Source organism: Brassica oleracea, chromosome C5, assembly GCF_000695525.1.
Source record: "Brassica oleracea var. oleracea cultivar TO1000 chromosome C5, BOL, whole genome shotgun sequence".
In the NCBI taxonomy this organism is placed as follows: Eukaryota; Viridiplantae; Streptophyta; class Magnoliopsida; order Brassicales; family Brassicaceae; genus Brassica; species Brassica oleracea.
In genome coordinates, this window is record NC_027752.1 from 6,478,695 (window position 1) to 6,494,308 (window position 15,614).

General features: G+C 35.3%; 4 protein-coding genes across 9 annotated transcripts in view; 2 read left to right on the top strand and 2 right to left on the bottom strand.

Annotated features, from left to right (window-relative positions):
• Positions 1–597: 597 nt before the first annotated feature.
• Positions 598–2,632, bottom strand: LOC106343701 (F-box/kelch-repeat protein SKIP11). 2 transcript variants are annotated; one of them, XM_013782988.1, is made up of 2 exons: positions 2,447–2,632; positions 598–2,127 (listed from the first exon to the last, which is right to left on the bottom strand). In XM_013782988.1, the coding sequence occupies exon 2, from the start codon at positions 2,116–2,118 to the stop codon at positions 871–873; it is 1,248 nt and encodes a 415-aa protein (XP_013638442.1). In that variant the 5' UTR covers positions 2,119–2,127; positions 2,447–2,632; the 3' UTR covers positions 598–870. The 2 variants fall into 2 exon arrangements, with proteins under 2 accessions (XP_013638442.1, XP_013638443.1); XM_013782989.1 differs by lacking the exon at positions 2,447–2,632 and adding an exon at positions 2,342–2,440.
• A 9,093-nt stretch (positions 2,633–11,725) lies between these two features.
• Positions 11,726–13,159, top strand: LOC106295648 (binding partner of ACD11 1). Of its 5 annotated transcripts, none has more exons than XM_013731608.1 (5): positions 11,726–11,802; positions 12,024–12,158; positions 12,229–12,304; positions 12,372–12,476; positions 12,578–13,159. In XM_013731608.1, exons 2-5 carry the CDS (start codon positions 12,040–12,042, stop codon positions 13,001–13,003), a joined length of 726 nt encoding a protein of 241 aa, XP_013587062.1. In that variant the 5' UTR covers positions 11,726–11,802; positions 12,024–12,039; the 3' UTR covers positions 13,004–13,159. The 5 variants fall into 5 exon arrangements, with proteins under 5 accessions (XP_013587062.1, XP_013587063.1, XP_013587066.1 ...); XM_013731609.1 differs by having other exon boundaries at positions 11,738–11,802; positions 12,008–12,158; XM_013731611.1 differs by having other exon boundaries at positions 11,755–11,802; positions 12,029–12,158.
• LOC106295649 overlaps positions 13,084–15,614 on the top strand; it is a 5,458-nt gene continuing 2,927 nt past the window's right edge. The window contains exon 1 of the mRNA XM_013731613.1: positions 13,084–13,961. Coding sequence (XP_013587067.1) covers positions 13,197–13,859 — 663 coding nt within the window. The 5' untranslated portion in view covers positions 13,084–13,196 and the 3' untranslated portion in view covers positions 13,860–13,961. The remainder of the gene's footprint in view (positions 13,962–15,614) is intronic.
• LOC106344371 overlaps positions 14,115–15,614 on the bottom strand; it is a 4,104-nt gene continuing 2,604 nt past the window's right edge. Inside the window, exons 4-6 of the mRNA XM_013783767.1 lie at positions 15,308–15,577; positions 15,121–15,176; positions 14,115–15,003 (exon numbers count right to left, since the gene is read on the bottom strand). Coding sequence (XP_013639221.1) covers positions 14,115–15,003; positions 15,121–15,176; positions 15,308–15,577 — 1,215 coding nt within the window. The remainder of the gene's footprint in view (positions 15,004–15,120; positions 15,177–15,307; positions 15,578–15,614) is intronic.

Genomic DNA, 15,614 nt, shown 5'->3' on the forward strand with positions numbered 1-15,614 from the left:
AAGTTCTTTTTTTCACGAAGATTAACTTTTACCAATGATCATAATAATCAGAAGTCACGGCATCATGTATTACATTTGGGATATAACCATGAAAAAAAAGGAATCCGCATTTGAAATTGCTTGTTTTGCAAGTATATCAACACAGGCATTTGATTCTCTGTTCGTCCAGATATGTTGGATATCTTGGTTGAAGTTCTTAAAAGTTTAGATATCCATCCAATAAACCTCATATTTTTGGATGGAGTTGTTCTAATAAGTAAGATCTTGCAGTACACAAATTGTTCTTTCATTTATAACATTTTTCTTTTGACATCTCTTTAGCTAGCATGTATAAAAGTGCATTGATTTGAAATTAAGAAAGCCTAGCTACACCTAATGTTAGCTGGATGTCATTTTTAACATTTATGATTTAATATCTCACTAATTATATTAGGCTGAGTGATCCAATAGAGATTGACAGAAGTCCCTCTACATGTCAAAATCATATTCATAACATTTTTTTCCAAGAAAGAACCAGGTCCAGAACTTACAAAACAGAGAATCAAAATAAATAAAAAGAGTATTTTACTTGCAAGAAATAATACAGGATACAATTTCTTTCGCCGAAAAATGAATGTTGTGTAATAAATATTTCGAGAAAAAAAATACACTGTATTTAGAAACACAAATTAAACAACATGAACAAAACTGAAAGACTCTAAGATTCTGAACCTTCTCCACCAAGTTATTGTAAAACCACCAAGACACTTGTATTGAACTTGAATTAAATCTTTTATATGAATAAGAAAAGACTGCAACTTCCAACCTCCCTAAGCAGCCAAGAATCTTGATTCCACTTTGCAAAACCAAAAAAAAAAAATCTCAACTTTGTCAGCAACCCATCACTGCACAATTGTAAACAAAATTCGATGAATGTTTCCTATCAAGCAATGTCCACACAGGAGGGCTTCTATCGTTACTTGGAACCCAAGAGTTCAGCTCAATGAACCCTCCACCTGAACTCCTAGGTCCACCAATCACTATCAACCTCTCGCCGCAAGCTCTAAACGCTAAACCCCAACCGTTAACCGAACCAGCTCTCTCAGGCAACCTCCCTAACGTAAACCATCTCTTACTCTCTTTATCATACTTCCTCACTTCCATACCAGCATGATCCGCCGCGTACAGCTGGTTGTTCACAACAGCAACAAGCGGCGGCGCTTCTGCTGACGCTGGAGTCTCCCTGCTCCTCGGAGGCGACATCTCCGGAATCTCAGTCCATTTCTTGGTCGCTAAATCGTACTCCTCACCGCCGCCGACCCCTCCAATCACATAGAACTTCCCATCCATGAAGACACCGGAACACATCTTCCTCGGCTTGTTCATGTTGGGAAGCGTAGTCCACGACTGAAGCTCGGAGTTATACATCTCCGCAACGTCACTGATCTTTCCTAAAGAGTCACACCCACCAGCGAAGATAGCGATCTCTCCTAAACTCGCCGAGCCAAACAAACACCTCGGAGAGTTCATCCTCTCACCGGGAGACCAAGAGTTAGTCAAGAGACTGTATCTATACACAACGTGGGAAGAGTCGTCATCTTTGCCTAAGACGAGCAAATCTGTTCCGACAGCGAGAGACTCTTTGTCCGCACACATGAAAGTGACACCCGAAGGCATCGTCGGCAGGTTCATCCAACGTCTTTCGACGGGGTCGAAAGCGACCCACTCCAAGAGCTGGCAGGAGAAGTAAACCCAGTGCTCGACTATCATGTTCTGTCTCCTGAGTCGGTATATGTCTCCGGAGTTAACCAGAGACCGGAAACTCCGGTTTAGGGAGGCGATTGAGGGGTAATCGGACCGGGAGCAACGGAGCAGACAGCTTATCGAGTTGTCTCTGCCGATGTCGTTGATTAGTGAATCGCCATCGCCATGTTGTTGTTGGTGAATTGAGAATCTCGTGAGTTTGAGAGATTTGCTTTGTCTGAGCTCATCATCATCATCGAAAGCTCTTTTGGCGTTTCTGAGGTTAGAGGCAGAGGAATCTTCTTCCTCAGATGGATGCATGTAAAGCCACTTGGATTCTGAGAGACGAGAAGATGAGAAAACCCTCGCTAACAGATACGTCCGATCTTCCACCATCTTCAATCACTAAATCACACCAATGCAGAGAGAAACAGAGTACTCAGATTCGATTTAAAGTGTTCTCATTTTCGTTAAATCACGATTATATCGATTCAGAAACACCGATCCAGCCACCAAATAACAAAACCCAGAAATAAAAATGTCAGCTTTCAATAGTCGGATTTTTCCAATTTCGAAACCCAATTCACCCAGAAATGAAAAAAAAAATAAAAAATCACACCGTGGGGATGGCTGATCTCGATCTCGGTAAGATTCCTAGAAGAAGAGAGAAAAAAAAGGAAGAGAAAGAGAAGAGATTATATATTAACAAGGGAGAGGTACTTACGGATTGAATTTGATTGGATTAACGAAAGAAGAAAGAAATAAAAGTTTATAAGTTTTCTGTTTCCGTTTCTGTCGTCTCTCTCTCTCTCGTCGAATCGGAGTGAAGAAGCGGTATGAGTCTTTTTGGAGCTCAAATTCAACTTTCTCTCTTTATCCCTCTCTTTAACGTTTCTCTCTCTCCTCTTTGTTTAAATTATTCTTTGGGTTAAAATGATGAAAATGTATTTGTTAATCTCACTAATTTAAATAAAGCTTTTTTCTTTCTACATATAGAGAGTCCAAATAATTTTAGATAAGTTTTCTCTCTTTTTTTTTCCACACTTGCTAACGTATTAAAATCAAGAAATTGAAACTGATTCTAGTTTTGTTTTCTAGTGTTCAGTATAAATGTTCTAAAAGTTTCAGTACTTTACCTGTTTTTTTTTCATCTGGTCAAAGGATGTTAAATTGCTTTGTAATATGCACGTCATAATTTTTTTAAAAATTATCATATATCTGCATACACTTCTCCATATTCTGTTTCTCTACAAATAAAGAGTTGCTCAGTTTTATATTATTTCAAATAAATACTCTATTGTCATCTCACAATTTTTATATATGATTTATTTATATATAAGGTACATTTTCAATTTTTCATCTTAACAGAGTACCAATGTACTCTAAACTAAATTCTCTTTCAAACAATTCCATTTGTACTATCACAGAAAAATGTCATTTGAACTATCTCACCCGCACTATTCTAGGCCAGATATATTAGTGGTATATGAATTGAAGGAGAAATTCCATTAGTTTCGTTTGATTTTATTTTCAGTGGAATATAGTAGTGGTATATGAATTGAAGGAAAACCTTTTTTTATCAACTTGAACTGGAGGACAAATAAAGGACTTTATTATATGCATTCCGAACAGTTTTTTTGTTAGGAATATAATGCTTCTTTTTCACCGAATATAATAATTTTTTTATGTTTTTCGAATATATATATATATAGCTTCAATACGGTAAAATAAAAGAATAAAAGTTATTTTTGGGTTCATCCACTAGGGTGAACCTCTAGGTTCACCAGCCAATAGGATTTCATTATTTCAATTTCGATATCTTTTAAAAAAGGAAACAAAATATTATCAAGTTATATTATGTTTTGAAAATTAAAAAAGTTAAAAAAAAATAGCAGCTACAGAAAAAAAAATTAAAAAAATCTTTTTAACGTCGTCAGCAAAACACTAAACCCTAAATCCTAATCCTTAAACTCTAAATCTTAAACTCTAAACGCTTGGGTAAACCCTAAACCCTTGGGTAAACTCTAAACCTTTAGGTAAACCCTAAACCCTTGGATAAATCCTAAACTCTAAATAAAAACATTAAACCCTAAAACTCTAAACCCTAAAACTCTAAACCCGAAATCCTAAACCCTAAACCCTAAACCCTTGAGTGTTTTAGTGTTTAGTGATTTTGATTTAGAGTTTAAGATTTATCCTAGAGTTTAAGATTTATCCTAGAGTTTAGGGTTTATCCAAGGGTTTAGGGTTTAGGATTTAAGGTCTAGGGATTAGGATTTAGGGTTTAATGTTTTGCTGACGACGTTAAAAAATTTTTTTTTTGTAATTACTACTATTTTTATTTATTTCTTTTTATCTTTTAATTTTAAAAAGATAATATAATTTGACAATATTTTATTTCTTTTTTTAAAAGATATCGAATATAAAATAATACAATCATATCGAATAAGAATAAGTCAAAGAATAATACTAGTACTTATATACTACAATAAAAACTGTACGAGAAAGTATGTAGGGAGTAGTAGTATAACAGAAGAGCTGAACAGAAAAATTAGGAATACGAGAAAGCTGTCGACAAAGTAAATCTAGGTTCTCGGAGCACGTGGGAGTATTTTGCGCTTAGACCATGAAATTAGTGTATTTATGCGCAAAAACATGAATATTACCGAGATTTTTTTTGGGAAAATTGTTTTCTCAGAAGAAAAAAATGATAACTATGCCTCGATTGGTAGAGCATTAGCATTAACATTATGTTCTACATTATCCTATCAATAATTGTTAAAAAGCATTTAAGAAGCATTTACTAAATGCTAATACTCTCTCGCAAATGCTTTCGTATGAAACTTTTTTAGAAGAGCATTTGCATTTATAATTTATAAAATTAAGAAAAATATATAATTAATTCATTTATTTTATTTAATAATATCATACAATTATTTTTATATCCAAAAATAAAATTTTGATTTCGAAAATTAATTTACAATAAAATATTTTTTTAATAGTATTTCACATTTAAAATATAATTAAATTTATTTTAAATGTGAAAAATATTTTCAAAAATAGATATTTTAATTATAAATTTTTTTGAAAATAATATTTTTTGACATAAATATAATTTTTTATTATTAAATAAAATAATTAATTATATATCTTTTTAATTTTATATGTTTACATATATATATTATAAATATATTCACTAAAAATAAATATATTATATATTATATACTAATTTTTATAATAATTTTAAATAGCATATTCATGCTGCTATACCAATCATCCTATTAAATAATTTAGCAAAAGCATACTGCTTCTGCAGCATACTGCTTCTGCAGCATACTGCTTCTGCAGCATACTGCTTCTGCAGCATACTGCTACTGCTAATGTTAATGCTTTACCAATCAATGCCATTATCTCTTTAGACTAATCTCATATATTTTATGTCTCATTAGGCTAATTATTTTTCAAATGGCAATAATGCTTTTAAAATTGTAATTTGTAAATATAATAAATAATGGGTTCGATCAAGCGGGATCGATCGATCCGAAATTACAAGGTCGGACGGATCGATCGATCCTGATCATTATGCAGAACAAAAAAACGCTGGACATATACTGATCGAACTCGTCCATTTCACTCGATTGGCAAAGATCGATTTCATACAGATCGACCGATCTCGAATTATAGACCGATCAATCTGTGGAAGCATAGATATGAATCATGGTAGAAATAATGTCAAAATTTTGTGAACAATCAATGGAATATAGAAGACGGCGTGAGAAAAAGGTTACCACTTTTTTTTTGTTTTTTTGTTTTTTTTAAATTGATTTTTTCAAAATATGAAAGTGAATATTCCCAAATATTTTGTTTCCATATTTTTAGGAACTGATTTCTTATCCGTAGAATACATCTAATATGTAGAAATCGGTTTATACAGGTTTTTAGAATTATAGTAATGTGTAGATTTTGATTTCTACATGTGTTAGATTTACAGTAAATCTCTAGAAGTCGGTTTCTACGTGTTTTGGATTTATAATAATGTGTAGATTTTAATTTCTAAAGATTTTAAATTTGTAGGTTAAGCGCGGAATGTGAATACTCTTATTTACGTAGATCACATATTCTAAATATTGTAGATTCAATGAAAAAATAGATTTCGTTTCGTAGAATGTCATTTCTACTTTATTTAGAAGAGAATCTGAAAATTATGATTTAAACATTTTTTAGAACGTAAAAAATACCACTAAGTTCATATATGTATTTTATCAATAGTTACTATTTTCCATTTTTTTTTTGTAAAACTATTTATTAAATTTATTTTCAAAAATATTAAAGGGTATTATAGGCAAAAATGACACGAAATAGATATTAGTCTAAAATGATATAGTTATCATTTTTTTGCTTTTAAAAAAAACAATTTTCCCTTTTTTTTTACAACCCTAATCGCATAAAAAATCATGAAAGTGTTATCTACCGACACTTTAAACTCTCAAATTTTTTGGCTAACACTTTTAATCTTCAAATTGACATTTGTATCATAAAAAACCTTCAACCTAAAAAATTACATGTTAAACAGGTAAAGCCGAAGAGGTATCGGGGTGTCGGGTTTTTTCCAAAACAATAACTATTTAATTAATAAAATAAATAAAAATTCAGAAAATTAAAGAAAAAATTAGAAAACTAAATAAAAATTCAGTAAATCAAATAAAAATAAATAAAAATTCATAAAATTAAATTAAAGTGCATAAAAGATTTTTTTAAAATTAATTTAAAATTCACAAAAATTAGAAAATTCAATAATTCAAAATATAATTTTTTTAAAAAAAAATCTAAAATAATTACAAGAGTTTTTTTAAATGACATATCATCGTTGACACTAAAAGTTTCAAACATATCACTATTGACGATGATGCTGTTTCACATAACCATTAACAATGATGGTTTTTGACATATCTTCAATGATAGTTTTTGACATCTTTGTTGAAAATAATAACGACATATCTAAAAAAATATTTTGAATTTTTGTGAATATTGTTTTTTAAAAGATAATCTTGTATTTTTTAAAAAATAATCTTGTAATTTTTTAAAGGAAAAAAGATATTTAGAAATGTTAATTTTTTGTGAATTTTATGAATTTTTTATATATTTTTAAATTTTATGTATTTTAATATAATTTTTTAATTTTTATTTAATTTCCGAATTGTATTTAATTTACTGAATTTTTGTTTATTTTTCTTATTTTTTATTTAATTTGTGAATTTTCATTTATTTTTTATTTATTTTACTAATTAAATAATTATTTTTTGGAAGAAAAAATTGCCAGTTTATCGTTTTTATCTATACAACTGGTCAATTTTTTACTTGATTAACAAGTAAGTTAAGTTGAAGGTTTTTTATGAATGACAATTTGAAAGATAAAAATGCTATCTTGAAAGTTTAAAGTTCAAGATTTTTTATGCGATTTTTCCTTAATTTAATACTTCTGTTATCTATTTATTACAAATATTACCGAGATTTTTTTTTTGTCAAATATTACCGAGATTTACTGACGTTACTTTTGCTTATGTGGTGAGCGGATCCATTGACCCCTATGAAAAACTTACATGGTGGGCTCTTTTATCTTATATTATGCGTCGTCCGTTTTCTTTGACATGTGTTTTATCTTGCTTACTTCAGCTGCACGTCTTATTTCATCGTTGAAAACAAGGTATTTTCCAAAGCATATATAGATATAGATTAGCTTCAGGTTAAGAAATGATATACTAGTATTTATCATATATCGTTCCGACAAAAAGGCGACAAGCGGCCTTTTCTCTTTCATCAAAACCAGAAGAAGAAGAAAAACTCCATAGCCACCGATTTCCCTCCGTAGTTGGCCGTGCTTCTCACCGTCGCTACGTGAGGGAGGATCTGCTCCTCCTCTTTAGTTTGAGCTAAATTTTGTTTAATTTCGTCTTGTGTTTTTTAAGTTCTTTTGTGAATCGGATCAGTGATTCGATTGTTTAAGTCTCCGGTGACGCGCCTTCTTCCTCGGTGGTCGTCCGGCTCTGTCTCTGGGAAGCGATGGCTCTTTCAGCATTGGTTTTGCCGGCTTTTGTCTCCGGGAGGGGATGGCTTCTCTAGCATCTCGATCGCCGGCTTTTTCTCAAGTAGATCTACCACCCAGAGCACTTCAGTTGTTCTTCTTGCCTCTCTTTTTAAGTCTCAGAGGACTTTCTCCTCCACTCGGTTGTATGTGGCGTTTGAAAGTATCTTGAATGATTATGAACGATTGTAGGCGGTTGTTAGCTTTGTGGGTCTCGTAGATCCTTCAGTGTGTTTGGTTCATTGGCTCGAGCTTTGAGTATAATGTTCAGGTGGAACAGAGAGTATCCGGTTAGTCTATGCCGTCGACGTTGATCCGTAGAATCGTCGTGATAGCTCCGGAGGTTTCGATTACGACACGGGTTACTGTCCCGTGTTGGTAATGAGTTTTTTTTGTGGGCTTTAGGCTCAAGTTTGATTTTGCAAGTGATCGGTTTGTCTTTGTGCTTTTTATTTATGGTTGTTGTAGTCTCGGACTTGATTTTTATTTGGTCTTTCGATCCATTAATAAAATTCTAGACGACAACAAAAAATTAATTACGTCAACAAAGACGATGATTTCCCCGGATTAACAGTGGACTATTCTGCATGACCTTTAGTGACGTTTTAAAAATTGGACCAACAGTTTCCTAGAACTGGGCTGAGGATTTTATAAATGAAGAGTCGATCATTTTTATCACCTTCGTTAAACACGGAGTACGGACCAGCAAATTGTACCAAATATTCCATTTGTTATTATTACTAGAAGCTCATATGGTACGACGCATATATTTCATATTTTTACCCACTTATTATATATATTTCTTATAAATCAAACTTTGAGTCGCGCCGAAAGATTATAGCGTGCAACTAAAGGATTATTGAGTATAATTTATTCTGAGCTGTGACTTTGTGGATCTTGCCAGCTTTAATCCACTCATTAACTACCACGTGTGAGAGCAGCCATCTTAAAACATTATTTGGACGGTAGCAAAAGTGCTTTATCACTTGGTAAAGACTATAGACTAAAGAGTACTCATGTCTTATGACTAATCTAATCGAACCTCTTTTCCTCTTAATTTCTTCTTCTACTGATTATGTGTTTATTTGTCCATGCTTATTTGTTTGTTTCATAAGGCCAAGGGTTCAAATGCATGAACTTTACTGACCAAAAATGAAATAAGAATGTGTTTGGGTTGTGATAAAAAATAATTTTTTGGGTGTATCAATAAGGTGTTTACACAAATCTCATGAAACCCACTTAGAATTATGTGATTTAATAAACACGATAAAAACTAGTCTAGAGACATTTAAGATGAAGAATAGGCACTAATTCCATAAATTTTGTGGACGTGTTTTCTATTGAAATTTCAAAAGTTGACCAAGTGTGAGAATCACAGGTCAATAACTATGAGTTTTAATATTTCGATCTGGTCAACCAATATCGCAGAAATGCATTTAACCTTAAAAGTGAATTTGTATGATACCGAATGAATCATATCTATCTTCACATAGCTTTTCTGTTCTCTTTCCGTTTTTAATGAACATTGGTTGGAAAAGAAAAAAAGATATTTGTTGCTTTTTAATTGTCTTGCAAAAATGATCAAATAGGTGACTGTATTTTTGGGTGTATCTTTGGTGACTTGCGTCTGAAAGTGAAGTTCGAAGAGCTGTCCACGTGACCTGTTTGTATCGTGTGTTCACATTCCTTTCACTTACACATTAGTATTAAGATTCTTAATGTTAGAGAGGAAAAAATTTAAGAGTCTTAATCGATGGATTACATTTACATAACATTCCTAAATTATGTATGTGAAAGTGTTATCCAAATTCTGAGTATTGTGTTTCGTTAGGGTATAAATATAACATCGCTAAAGAGAATCACTAAAAATTGAATGATTTGCTTACTTTCTCATTTGATTACTTGATGAGTGCCATCCCCAGGACAGCCCACGCTACATCTGTAATCACTATTAGAGGGGAAAAAAGACAAATTTGCCAACGATATTTTAGGCTAACAAATATATATTTTCTTCTCATTTGCCAAAGGAAGAAAAAAAAATCTAAAAGTAGTATTATCAATTTGTTTTAGAATGATTCGTTTCGTATAAGATGACGTGGCGGCTTCTAATACCTTTACTTTCTCCTCATTTGGCAATGCCTTATCATCCAAATCAAAGTCTCTGATTCCAACACGTGCTAGCTGTTCGTAAAATCAAAGTTTATGTAAGAACGAATGCAACAGTGTAATTTAATAGTCTTCTATTTTTCTATTTATGCAATTTATTTGGATAATGTAAAATAATAGTATGTCTTATATAGTAAACGCGCTTTGATCAACCTAGTTAATTTTTTGGATCGCCATAAGAAAACACTTACGTGTTTTGTTATTGTCGTTATTGTAAGTTGCAGTACTCTTGGTTAACTCTAAATCTGTGGCCATTTGGTTAAGACGTGTAAAAACAATACATGATTAACATACAATAATATTCTGTTCTGTTGACAAAAAAAAAAAAATTATGTTCTTGTTTCGGTCAGAAAACATGTACAGACAAACTAATATTCAGAAAATTAACCCCAATAAACGTGGTTTGTTGGGTAATATACATTTATGTTTAGTGAAACATGGCAAGTGTTATCAACGACTATGCTTAAAAGAACTGAGAATCAATTCAAGATAACAGTATAACTAAATTATAATATTAATCATGGTTGAGGAAAGAGGGGAGATATCAACTCGAATTGGGATTCTTTGAATAGACCAATTTAAACGGGAGTCAATTAAGGACAAAACTAAAATTACGACTTAAGAAAATTAGGTAAGATTGATAAAACACGTTGTAGAACTCCGAATTGACGTCAACTCAATATCAAAATCTTTATTTGACGATCCTCACTATGAAATTAAAATTCCACCTAAAAACTAAGCAATAAAATTAACCAAATATGGTAAGGATGGATAATGGTTACTGCTGGACTCAAATATACTCACCTATTTCTTGTAATCTATACCATTTATAGAGTATTTCTTTTGAAAAATACTATTATGGCCTTCTTCATGTTTATTTCCAATTTATCAAACTATAATTTGGTATTTCTAACCATGAACTTTTGTTTTGCATGAAACTACATAACAGCTTGGTCAAAAGATACAACCGTGAATCATCTACGATCCGGTCCATACGTAAAGAATGTTTCTTAAATGTTTACTAGCTAAGTATATGACACACGTGGCCATGGAGAGAACAACGAGAGATGGAGAAAGAGAGACGTAAGTATCGATTTAGCCAACGGCTCATACGCAAGAATAATAATATGTTCTTTGCGTTTTTTTACCAATACAGCAGAGACGAATGTTAGGCGGACGTCCTTTCCTTTTTTATTTCTTTCTCCTTTCGTGAACTTTCTTTTCCTCTGTAATTCTGATATGCACGAATAATTTTATAATTATCTGTAGGCTACATAAGTCAATATACAAAAAAGAACATTATCACGAGAAAACTTTTACATGTTTGGACGGTTGGAAAGATAACATCCAAGGTTTATCCATCATGTATATGAAAAGCAAAGTTTCAAGAAGAATAAGTAGAAAGTAACAATGTCTTATCTCTTTTCATGAACTTATTTTCACTATTTATGTGCTAGAATATGGACTATAGTATGATTAATATCACCAAAGAGTATTTTAAAATATAAAAATTTCTAATAACAATTTGTGATTATGGGTGTTAAGAAAAACAATTCGTGAAAAAAAAAAAAAAAACAATTCGTGATTATGGGGCTGTTTGTTTAATGCTGGACTGGACTGGGAAATAATCTCAAACCTTACTGGGCCTACCGTACATGTAACTGTATTCATTAAAACTAGTTTATAATGTAAGCCCATTAGATAATAGGGCCCATTAAGATCTCTCGAACTTTTCAAACCGCGTTCACACTTTTAGTCCCTCCCATCATCAACACTATCGTCTCTCTCTCTCTCTCTCAAGCTTCTCTGCGTGCGAGTTGGTCAAACAACAGGTAAGTTGGTGGTTCTTCTCTAGATCTATAGTAATACTATGTTCGAATCGACGATTTCATGTTCTCGATGCGAATTTGCAATCCAGAATAGAAAATTTCAAATCATGTAAAAGCTTAATCGTTATGTGTGGTTATCACTCGTTTCGATTTGGTCTAGCTCCCTAGGTTTGATCACGTTGATGAATCTGTAGATTAGGGCTTTTAGTTGCTAAGTTTTGCAGGATAGTGAAGAAGAAGATGGATCATCAAAATGGATACGGTGTGGAAGTTACTGGTTTATCACCAGCTGTCACTGAGAAAGATCTCGTAGAATTCTTCTCCTTCTCTGGTGCAGTTGAAGATATTGATATTGTCAAGTGAGTCAAATTTGATATTCCATTTTGTTTCTTGATTCGGAACAATGAATCTCTGTTGTGTTGTTATAAGGTCTGGTGAGCAAGCGTGCACTGCTTATGTGATGTTCAAGGATTCTTATTCTCAGGAAACTGCTGTTCTACTCACTGTGAGTGTGGTTTAGAATTTGATTCACTTTTTTTTTTGTTTTGGACTCATTTCTTTGGAATCCTCAGGGTGCAACGATATTGGATCAGCGCGTTTGCATCACTCGTTGGGGACAGCATCACCAGGAGTTTGACTTCTGGAACGCGAGTTTTGAAGATGAAGCTAACTCTCATGTATGAGCAAATCTCTTCTCACATTTTCCCTCTAGACTTACAAATCAAATCTTGTTGGAGTTTGTAGCTTGTTCACATTTTTTTGCTTCAACTCGATGTAGCCTCATCCGCAGCGAGGCGAGTTCAACGCGGGAGAAGCAGTGACACAAGCTCAAGAAGTGGTGAAATCAATGCTGGCTACAGGGTTTGTGCTAGGCAAAGACGCTTTAACCAAAGCTAAAGCCTTTGACGAATCCCACGGTGTATCAGCTGCGGCAGCTGCTAGAGTATCTCAACTAGACCAGAGGTTCGGTCTCGCTGACAAAATCTTCGCTGGGGTTGAAGCTGTCAGATTGACCGACCAGAAGTACCATGTTTCAGACAAAGCCAAATCAGCCGTCTCTGCCACGGGAAGAACCGCTGCGGCAGCTGCAACTAGCGTTGTCAATAGCAGTTACTTCTCCAGCGGAGCTCTTTGGCTGTCCGGTGCGTTAGAGCGGGCGGCTAAGGCTGCCTCTGATCTCGGCAGCCGTGGACCAAGGCAGTGAATAGACCGACGAACTGATCAGAACCGTATTCGTATTCGTATTCGTATTCGTCTGTGATTGTGAATATATATGTGATGCAAAGGTGATCATGAATAAACTTACTTGCTTATGTATCAAAGTATGTGCCACGTGAATACATGTGTATAGATTTGTCTTACGATGGAGCTTTGGCCACGTGGCGCAATATGTACCAATGATAGGATGCAAAAAACACACAACTCAATCCTCTCTCGCTCACTCCACAACGAACAAGAAGGCTTTTACCATGGCTGCTTCCTCAATTCCGCCGTCAACCATCATCGTTCGCAAATCGCTCCTCCTCTCCACCACCACTTTCTCCTTCCCCGCTTCTTCCTTGCCTTCCTCCATCAGCTTACCGCAAAAACACATTCACAGAAGACTCCTCCTAGCTTCCTCCTCCTCCTCCTCCTCAGCCGCCGTTCCTTCCGATTCCAAACCCGCAGCGAAGAAAGAAACTGTCTATTTCGACGGCGGAGCTCATTACGGGGATCTACTGGCGAACCTCGTCTTAGGCCTAACCATCCTCTGGCTCCCACTAACGCTAGCAGCCGTGTCTCGAGCGTTTAACCTCCGTTACAGGTTCACCAACCTCCGCGTGACGGTGATATCGGGGATCACCGGAGAAGACCGGAGCGATTTCTCGTACAAGGTGATCAAGGACGTCCAGGTTGTGCCGAGGTTCATCGGAGAATGGGGGGACATCATCATCACGCTGAGAGACGGGACGAAAGTGGATCTGAGAAGCGTTCCTAAGTTCAGAGAGATTGCTAAGTACTGCTTGTCCATGGCTGATCAACCTGCCGTTGTCAAAGAATCTGATGCTAAAGGCTTCTGAAAATTGTTTCTCAGTTTTTCCAGTTCTTGGCAAAATGATTGTTAAATCTTTTGTGATTATTGATCGTTCAGTAGAATTCGAGTCGTTTTCATCTTCTCTGTTGTATCTGAAAGTCTGTATATTGCCTTGCTCAACATTAGCGATGTACAAGCGTTTATATGTACAAGATAGTTACGAGATCATAGAGATCTCTCTAAATTATAGGATGATTACAAAATTCTATAAACAGAATAAGAATATCTTTCGTATATTCTTTCACCCTCCCTCGGTTGGAGCGTTGGATTTCCTAACGGTCAAGCTGTCTCTGAAATTGTTGAACAATGATGTCGGTAGTCCTTTGGTAAATATATCAGCATACTGATACGCTGATGGAACGTGAAAGACTTTGACCTCACCCAAAGCAACTTTTTCTCTGACAAAATGGTGATCAAGTTCAACGTGTTTCGTGCGTTGGTGCTTGACAGGATTGGAGGAGAGGTAAACTGAGCTGACATTGTCGCAGAATATCAGAGTTGCTTTCTTCATTGGTATGTGGAGCTCGAGAAGTAGGTTGCGAAGCCAACATGTCTCTGCTAAAGCATTGGCGACTCCTCGGTATTCTGCTTCGGCGCTGGAGCGTGAGACCGTTTGTTGTCGTTTTGATGACCAAGAGATTAAGTTCTCTCCAAGATAGACACAGTATCCTGATGTGGAGCGTCTGGTGTCAGGACAGCCAGCCCAATCAGCGTCTGAGTAAGCCGTTAGAGTGTCGAGGCTAGACCTGTAGATTTGAATTCCTTGATCTTTTGTGCCCTGTAGATATCGTATGATCCTCTTTACGGCATTCATGTGTTGAGCCCTTGGATCGTGCATGAACAGACACACCTGCTGCACCACGTAGGCTATGTCCGGTCGCGTGAAGGTCAGGTATTGAAGCGCTCCAGCCAAGCTCCGGTAATGTGTCGGGTTATCGAGTTTGGCGCCTCCTTCTGAAGAAAGCTTGGAGTTTACGTCAACTGGTGTGGAGAGAGGTTTACATAGAGACATTCCTGCTTTCTCAATTATCTCCGAGGCGTAGTGCTGTTGTGAAAGAAGGATGCCTGCTTTGTTGTACTCAACCTTCACACCTAGAAGGAGGCGTAGTGCTGTTGTGAAAGGAGGATGCCTGCTTTGTTGTACTCAACCTTCACACCTAGAAAGTATGATAGGCGTCCCATATCAGTCATAGGGAATTCCTTTTTCAAGGATGTTTTGATACGGTCGAGGAGGGAGCTACTGGAACCTGTGAGGATTATATCGTCTACGGACAGCAGAAGGTAAGCCATATCCTTTCCACGTCTGTATACGAACAAAGATGCATCTGATTTACTTGTTTTGAATCCCATGCGTTGTAGATAAGAGCTGAAGCGTGCATTCTAAGCTCGGGGAGCTTGTTTGAGGCCGTAAAGCGCTTTCTCAAGCTTGCAAACATGATGTGGATTTTTCTTGTCAACAAAGCCCGGGGGCTGATGCATGTAAATGGTTTCTGAGATCGTACCGTGTAGGAAGGCGTTCTGTACGTCTAGTTGATTGATGTTCCAGCCACGGTTAAGGGCGATATTGAGGACAGTTCGTATCGACGCCGGCTTTACAACGGGGCTAAAAGTCTCGTAGTAGTCAACTCCAGCTTGTTGTGTTTTCCCATTAGCTACCAAACGAGCCTTGTTGGAGGTATGATTTCCATCTGCATCATGTTTTTCCTTAAACAGCCACATAGAGTTAATAATATTAGCACCA

Coding starts and splice junctions, on each gene's coding strand:
- LOC106343701 (XM_013782988.1), bottom strand. CDS start 2,118: ATGGTGGAAGATCGGACGTATCTGTTAGCGAGGGTTTTCTCATCTTCT.
- LOC106295648 (XM_013731608.1), top strand. CDS start 12,040: ATGGATCATCAAAATGGATACGGTGTGGAAGTTACTGGTTTATCACCA. Junction 12,305..12,371: donor AAACTGCTGTTCTACTCACT/GTGAGTGTGGTT, acceptor TGGAATCCTCAG/GGTGCAACGATATTGGATCA. Junction 12,477..12,577: donor AAGATGAAGCTAACTCTCAT/GTATGAGCAAAT, acceptor AACTCGATGTAG/CCTCATCCGCAGCGAGGCGA.